This window comes from Cheilinus undulatus, linkage group 3, assembly GCF_018320785.1.
Source record: "Cheilinus undulatus linkage group 3, ASM1832078v1, whole genome shotgun sequence".
Lineage (NCBI taxonomy): Eukaryota > Metazoa > Chordata > Actinopteri > Labriformes > Labridae > Cheilinus > Cheilinus undulatus.
In genome coordinates this window covers 16023255-16030675 of record NC_054867.1, presented here as the reverse complement: position 1 = coordinate 16030675, position 7421 = coordinate 16023255, and the positions used below count along the sequence as shown (strand labels likewise).

The following is a 7421-nucleotide window of genomic DNA, read 5'->3' as shown; positions in this document are numbered from 1 at the left end:
TGTCTTTTTCTTCGGATAGGTTTTTGGGTTGCTCCAATGCACATAAAGGCAATAAACACATGCATACCAAAAACATTTGTGATGGCAACAATTTCTGGGAGAAATGGTGTATTTTCTGGAAAAATTCCAGGGGTGCCAATACTTTTGTCCGTGACTGTACCTAGTGATGAGTGTTCACTGACGGTCTCATTTGTTGGTCTTGATCTTGTTTGTTGCTGTCTATGCTCGGACAGGAGCAAATGAACTCCATGCAAAGGAAGCGTTCAACGCCCAACTAGATCTACAGAGGAGATGACTTGGTCATTCCTAGAGACTTCAGTGCTACCACTGGCACAGACAGGGAGGGCTACAAGCCAGAGTGGATTCAAACGGCTATGGACAGTAAGATAAAACTTATCAATGCTCCTTGACTTTGTCAGCAGTTGGAGCTTGAGAATTGCTTGATCATCCATTCCAGAGACCTGATTCCTGGCTCTGGACTTGATATTCTTTTGACAGTGTCACTAGGGAGACTGGCCATGTACTTGTGGGCAGGCTGCTCAGACTGTTTTTTTTTTTTTTTTTTTTTTTTTTTTCCAGGAGTACCCAGTTCTTTGGAAGTGACCATCTGCCTCACAACCCTAAATTGCAGCTGAGGTGCCCCAAAGAGGCTGACTTGCCTAAGGAGCTAGATGTTGGCTTATGGCCCCTTGAACAGTGGATGCCTCTTGAGATCCTGAGTCTCTCTGGGCTGACTTCAGGGTTGGTATCCTGGCTGCTGCCAATAAATGCAAATGATCCCCTGTTTGAGAAGTAACCGAGGCTCTTTCTGTAGGATGGACTATGAAGAAGATCAACAGATCTGGTCTGATAACAATGGGTCTCATACCTGGTCACAATAAAACCATTGGAGAATTCGGGAAGTAAATGATAAAGGAACTGAAAAACAAATGTGCCTATCTGCAGTATATTCACGTCAAATATGTTTAATAATCACATGCTTTGAAATTATTTAACAGTATGAGCATTCCAGTTTGGGTGAGTGACAATTCTAATATATATATATATATATATATATATATTTTTTTTTGCAATAGAGAAATAGAGATTAGTTTTATGCGTGGAAGCTCATACTATATTGTGGTATGGGGACAAAAGGAGAAATCTTACTGTGATAAGGATCCACAGGGTTTTCTCTTGAAAAGATGTGGCCTACACATCGCAAAATTCCAGTGTGCTTTGTTAGTAGTTCTCCAGAGGCTGTGTAAGGTTATACTCACATACAACCAAAACAATGAATGACCATATACAGCACAGAAATTTGGACATTAACCTGCAAAGAGGATCGGAGATTGCAGTTAGCACTGCTCGATGCACTCTGCAAACCATCTTTGCACTTTGATAGCGTCAACTGTTACTTTTAAAAGTTGGTTTACAGAATATATTTATTTGTCTTTAGACTAGTCAGCTAAACAAAATTGAATTATTTTGTGCAGTAATCAGAGGTGAAAGTATTTTCCTAGGAACATTCCTATTCAACACCACACCTCCATAATGTGATTATTTCTTTAGATAATTATTATAACAAATCAATATTTTGGTCTCTTAGGGATACTAATTTATCCACTGGCACAAGGCCAAGAGCCTTGGTGCCCATGGTGACCATGCTGTTTAATTGATCCACTCTTTGATAATTTACTTTTGATGATGCAGGGTAAACCACCTACTTTACCCTTGCCATAAGGTGTATGACGTGTGCATAGGATCAAGGGAGTGTCAAAAATCCTTTGTTCTGAGGTGAACTCTGTTTCCGGAGGGATTTATGTTGCCTTACCTCCTTCACAAGTCACCACCTACAACTGTGATCAATCAAGCTGCTTGCCACTGTTTGTAGGATAAGCTAATTTAGATTTTGGCTGTCCTTTCACGGCCATCAGGGTCCACAGAGACCAAATCACTTCAGGCTTATTATTACATTACCTTGTAGAGTCAGTGTTTTGTTTTAATTTCCCAAAACAGCTCAAGAATTCAGTGCAACAACCATCTGTTGCACTTTCTGCAAATGAATTACCCATATAAAAATATTTTGCATTTATCTTTTCGGTATCAGCTTATTTGATTCAGTGTTGCCACTTCATAAGCTGATTTCTTCTTGGCTATACAATTAGAGTATATTATTGCATGCAATGGAGGCCTATGATAGCTAAACATTTAGATGTATGTTTGTCCACTCCATTTTGTTGGAGTAGACAAGCATCCGCCTTATTAAAAGATTAGCCGAGCAAACAGTGTAAACTAATGAGCTCTTAGTTTTAAATACAGTTCAGTGTGAGGTTCCTGATTCCAGATCTTCTGATGAGCATCGCTGCCAACCAGCGAGCCAAAGATGTAAAGTGATTTTGACCTAATCCCATCAGAGGTCTCAAAAGCATGGGTATAAAAGCTAAAATAAGGGTTGTGGTACCAGTCATCCAAGGAGGTTGTAAGTGACAAGAGGGGCTAACTATTGGGGACCTCCTTAAAGCACAGAATGGCAGACTTGTGGGGAAAACCATCTTTTGCTGCCAGGAGGCACTATGAAGACACAACGAAGGGATCTGTCTTCGTTTACACAGATTCAAACAATACCAGAGGTACAGTTTACCATTGTGTTTTTCAGTACTTTAATGGGCATTTCGAAAACCAATAAAGCAGCTGGATTGGCAGAAGTAGAACCAAAGTTTTTTAGCATAAGAAGGAAAACATTTAATTATGATTCATGGATAAACAAAGGTATGTTAACTTTTGAGAATTTGTCTCTAAATCGTGAAACATAATATTTTATTTTACCTTTCCCCTAGATCCCTTTGAGGGTCCCAATTACAACATCGCTCCACGATGGGTGTACCATCTTGCCACACTTTGGATGTTTATGGTGGTTGTCACATCAACTTTCACCAATGGTCTCGTCATAGTGGCCACAGCAAAGTTCAAGAAACTCCGCCATCCTCTGAACTGGATTTTGGTCAATCTTGCAGTTGCAGATCTTGGAGAGACACTTTTGGCTAGTACCGTCAGTGTATGGAACCAGCTTTTTGGTTACTTTGTTCTAGGACACCCATTGTGCATGTTTGAAGGCTACATGGTTGCAACATGCGGTGAGTTTTTCTGTTTGATTTTTAGTGATGTAAATGGTCAGGCTTTGCGTTCAACACTGTTACTGGGTGTCCTGTTCTCTTGCACAGGTATTACAGGTCTCTGGTCTTTGACTATCATCTCCTGGGAAAGATGGTTTGTTGTGTGTAAACCTTTTGGAAATATCAAGTTTGATGCCAAATTGGCTACGACTGGAATCGTGTTTTCCTGGGTTTGGGCGGCAGCGTGGTGTGCTCCCCCGCTCTTTGGATGGAGCAGGTAACACAATGTTACATTTTTAATTTAAAACACTAAGTTTAAAATGATCAAAAAATAAATTAGATAAATAAGAAGGAAAAAATTGTAACCTTTTTCTTACATCAGGTACTGGCCTCATGGACTTAAAACTTCCTGCGGACCGGATGTATTCAGTGGAAGAGATGACATTGGAACCCAGTCTTACATGATTGCACTTATGAGTGCATGTTGTTTTCTTCCCCTGAGTATCATCATCTTTTGCTACCTTGCTGTCTGGATGGCTATCCGTGCTGTAAGTTATTTTAACTTAAGAAAAACTTGGATACTTTTCATGACCCTGACCATGGCCTGGTAGAGCAGTGTTTATTTTGGCAGCTATTTCACATTTAGATTTTAGATTAAAATTTTAGTTTGCACTTTATTATAGTTGGCCCTATGTAATTTTATAGTAATACATGCAATTATTTGTTAATTTATTAAGAATAGGTGGTATTTTTCCAAGTAATCACTCAGTAAAATAAAGGAAATATTTACCTATTAATCTGTATTAATTATCAAGTAATACCTTGTAATATTGTGCAATTCTCTGCTAATTATGTGCTATTTTTTCCTTACCCCTTACCCCTTACCCTTGCCTTAACCCTAAACCTCATAATATTCTGACTACTCTGTGGTAGTCATGTGGTATTTTACCAAGTAATTTCTAAGAAATAAGATTGCAGTGTTCTGTATAAGCTGCTTAATAATTCCCATTTAAATTCTTTGTTTTGGCGCACTAAATTAAAGTGAGTCTTTCTGGAAAAAAAAAAAAAATCAAGTCATTTTTAGAGTTAGGGTAAGGCTAAGGTCATGGGCTCTCAGGGACTGTGAGTATTAAAAAAAATTCTTAAATCTGTTCTTAAAAACAAAACAGGATAGAATTTAAAAGTCACCCAGGGTGACCCGAGGTCCATTCATGTATGATTTTATAAAAAATAAATACATACATGCATAAGCAGTTAGAAAAAAATACTAAGGGTTTCATATAAGATCTTATCGTAAGTGCCTTGCAGTGAAGAGTGAAGATAGAAGTGTAAAACATGGATTGGTATAATTAATTCATAAAAAAAAGGTAATGCTAAAATATTAAGAAACACACAAGCTAACATAAAAAGGCAGAAAGTCAAACAACATACTTTGAAATATTTTATACTAAAATACAAATACAAAATACAAAACAGGTAGTAAATTTAAGAGGAAACTTTCATGTATTTATACGAGATAAAAGATGAACATTTAAAAAAAAAGATAAGCCCATTGAAGGGGACATATTTTACCCTTTTTAGACAATTTTATATTTTTCTCAGAGGTCCCGAAAACATGCCTGTGAATTTTTGTTGCTGAAAAACACTCCAGTATTGGATTTTTGTCCATCCATCCATCCATCCATCCATCTTCTTCCACTTATCTGAGATTGGGTCGCGGGGGCAGCAGCCTAAGCAGGAAATCCAAGACTTCCCTCTCTCTGGCCACTTCGTCCAGCTCTTACTTGGTGTGCAAAGGCCTTTAGTCAGACAAGAGACCGCATCACTGCTGACCCCGCACCGATCCACCTGTCAGTCTCCCGCTCCATTCTTCCCTCACTCATGAACAAGACCCCAAGATACTTAAACTCCTCCACTTGGGGCAGGATCTCATTCCCAACCTGGAGAGGGCATTCCACCCTTTTCCAACTGAGGACCATGGTCTCAGATTTGGAGGTGCTGATTCTCATCCCAGCCACTTCACCCTCGGTTGCGAACCGTTCCAGTGAGAGCTGGAGGTCCTGGTCTGATGAAGCCAACAGGACCACATCATCCGCGAAAAAGCAGAGACCTCAATGTCCTGGCTGCGCCTAGAAATTCTGTCCATAAAAGTTATGAACAGAACCGGTGACAAAGGGCAGCCCTGGCGGAGTCCAACACGCACCGGGAACGAGTCCGACTTACTTCCGGCAATGCAGACCAAGCTCTGGCACCGGTTGTACAGGGACCGAACTGCCCTTATCAGGGGATCCGGCACCCCATACTCCCAGAGCAGCCTCCACAGGATTTCTCGCAGGACACGGTTGAATGCCTTCTCCAGATCCACAAAACACATGTAGACTGGTTGGGCAAACTCCCATGCACCCTCTATGACCCTACCAAGAGTGTAGAGTTGGTCCACTGTTCCACGACCAGGACAAAAACCACATTGCTCCTCCTGAATCTGAGGATCGACTATCCGACAGACCCTCTTCTCCAGGACCCTCGAATAGACCTTACCTGATTGGATTGGATTTCTGTATGTCTGAAAAGCCCTCTGTTTCAGCCCTGCTCAGAACAAACCATTCCTGTGTCTGTGTCAATTTAATGAATAAGTGCTGTAAATGACCATAAAATCAGTCTCAGGTGTTTCATAAATTGGTTTTAGATAAAAGGGGTATGAATGTAAAACACTTACTTTAAAAACTAAACTTACTTGTCATCTATTTCTATCACCACAGAGCTATTTTAGCCAGTCGTAGTCTCATCTTCCTCATGAAAAAAGGTAGTTCTCTAAAATTTTAGTCATTGTTTTTGTTAACAAAATTAAAGAGCTGCGGTAGAGTCTCATGCTGTGCTGATTTGTCGATCACAGGTTGCCCTGCAGCAAAAAGAATCAGAGTCAACCCAGAAAGCTGAGAGAGAAGTTTCCAGGATGGTGGTTGTCATGATTATGGCATACATTTTCTGCTGGGGACCTTACACCTTCATGGCTTGCTATGCTGCAGCTAACCCTGGACAGTCTTTCCATCCTCTGGCTGCATCCATGCCTGCATATTTTGCTAAGAGTGCGACAATCTACAACCCAATTATCTATGTCTTCATGAACCGGCAGGTGGGCAGGGAAGAAATTCACACTGCTGTACTAAAATTTCAGTCATATTTGATGGCCATAGTGTGCCTGTTTTAAATGCTGTATTACTTTATGTCTTTCAGTTTCGTGAATGCATTATGAAACTTTTTGGCAAAGAAGTGGAAGAAGCCTCTGAAGTCTCATCATCGTCAAAGACAGAAGTCTCATCTGTTGCTCCTGCTTAAACCTCTTTAACCTCTTTTTTGGGAAAAAAAAACTGAGAACCACTGAAATTTGTACAGTTAATGTTTCTTGTATCTATTCTCTTTTTATCCACTTTTTATTAGCAAAATTGTAGGTTTCTTGCAAATGCAAATGCAAAAAAAAAAAAAAAAAGAAAAAAAAAATCAGGCCAATAAATGCAAAGCATATGAAAAGAGGTTTCCATGTCACAGTTCTTGTGTAATGTTCCCCACAATCTCTTTATATTCTATCTACAACATCCGTAGGCGGTTTTACCATTAGGCAAAGCCAGGCAATTGCCTGGGGCCTCGTCCATAAGGGGGGCCTCAAGAATTTTCCTAGGTTTTTTCCCTACAAATATAGCTCACCTATGTTTTTGCCACTGCCCAGGTCAAAGAAAATTTTTCATAGTTTACCATTTAGAGCCGTGAGGAACATCATAAAAAGACGCACGGCAGAGCGCAGCTGCAGCATCAACTCTGCTCTCTCAGTGAGTCTTGTCCTGTCCACCTCCGACAAGTTTCTTGCAGAAGGGTCTTAACAAATATCAAAACCGGAGGATTTTGCCTTGTAGAACCAAAGTTCTTCCCCTGAGTGGGATTAAAACAGCTGCTCTCAGGATAACAAAACACTTTCTCTGCGTAATTGTCCCTCAACCACAAACGCAGACATTGCATCACGCTTTGGTGAGCGACTCAGTTCAATCTCCAGCCTGATTTAATCCTACATTAAAACAAATCTGCAATGCCAGACTAATATAACCTCATTCAGTTTCCCCAAATCCTTTTTTATGTCATCAAGAAGTGAACTTGTGGTCTTGATCAATTAAGTTTAAACAGGACATCATTTATAAATCCTGTGGCATATTTAACTCCAGCTCTCATCAAATGGTAGAAATTCTTCTCGTAACGGTGAAATGATTTAATAACTGAACATTCAATCCTAATCTGGACACGGACTGTCCTATGACATGTGAGGTCGGCATGTTCGAT

The 7421-nt window shown here is 40.0% G+C and overlaps 1 protein-coding gene across 1 annotated transcript; it reads left to right on the top strand.

Moving 5' to 3' along the window:
• The first annotated feature begins 2509 nt into the window (after nt 1–2509).
• Nucleotides 2510–6431, top strand: LOC121506024 (red-sensitive opsin-like). The gene is made up of 6 exons (XM_041781508.1): nt 2510–2612; nt 2820–3116; nt 3204–3372; nt 3478–3643; nt 5989–6228; nt 6330–6431. The coding sequence occupies exons 1-6, from the start codon at nt 2510–2512 to the stop codon at nt 6429–6431; spliced, it is 1077 nt and encodes a 358-aa protein (XP_041637442.1).
• The last annotated feature ends 990 nt before the right edge of the window (nt 6432–7421 follow it).

Excerpts from the sequence above, each read along its gene's own strand:
- LOC121506024 (XM_041781508.1), top strand. The coding sequence starts at position 2,510 with ATGGCAGACTTGTGGGGAAAACCATCTTTTGCTGCCAGGAGGCACTAT. Across the intron at positions 2,613-2,819 it reads AGATTCAAACAATACCAGAG|ATCCCTTTGAGGGTCCCAAT; the intron begins GTACAGTTTACC and ends CCTTTCCCCTAG. Across the intron at positions 3,644-5,988 it reads TCTGGATGGCTATCCGTGCT|GTTGCCCTGCAGCAAAAAGA; the intron begins GTAAGTTATTTT and ends TGTCGATCACAG.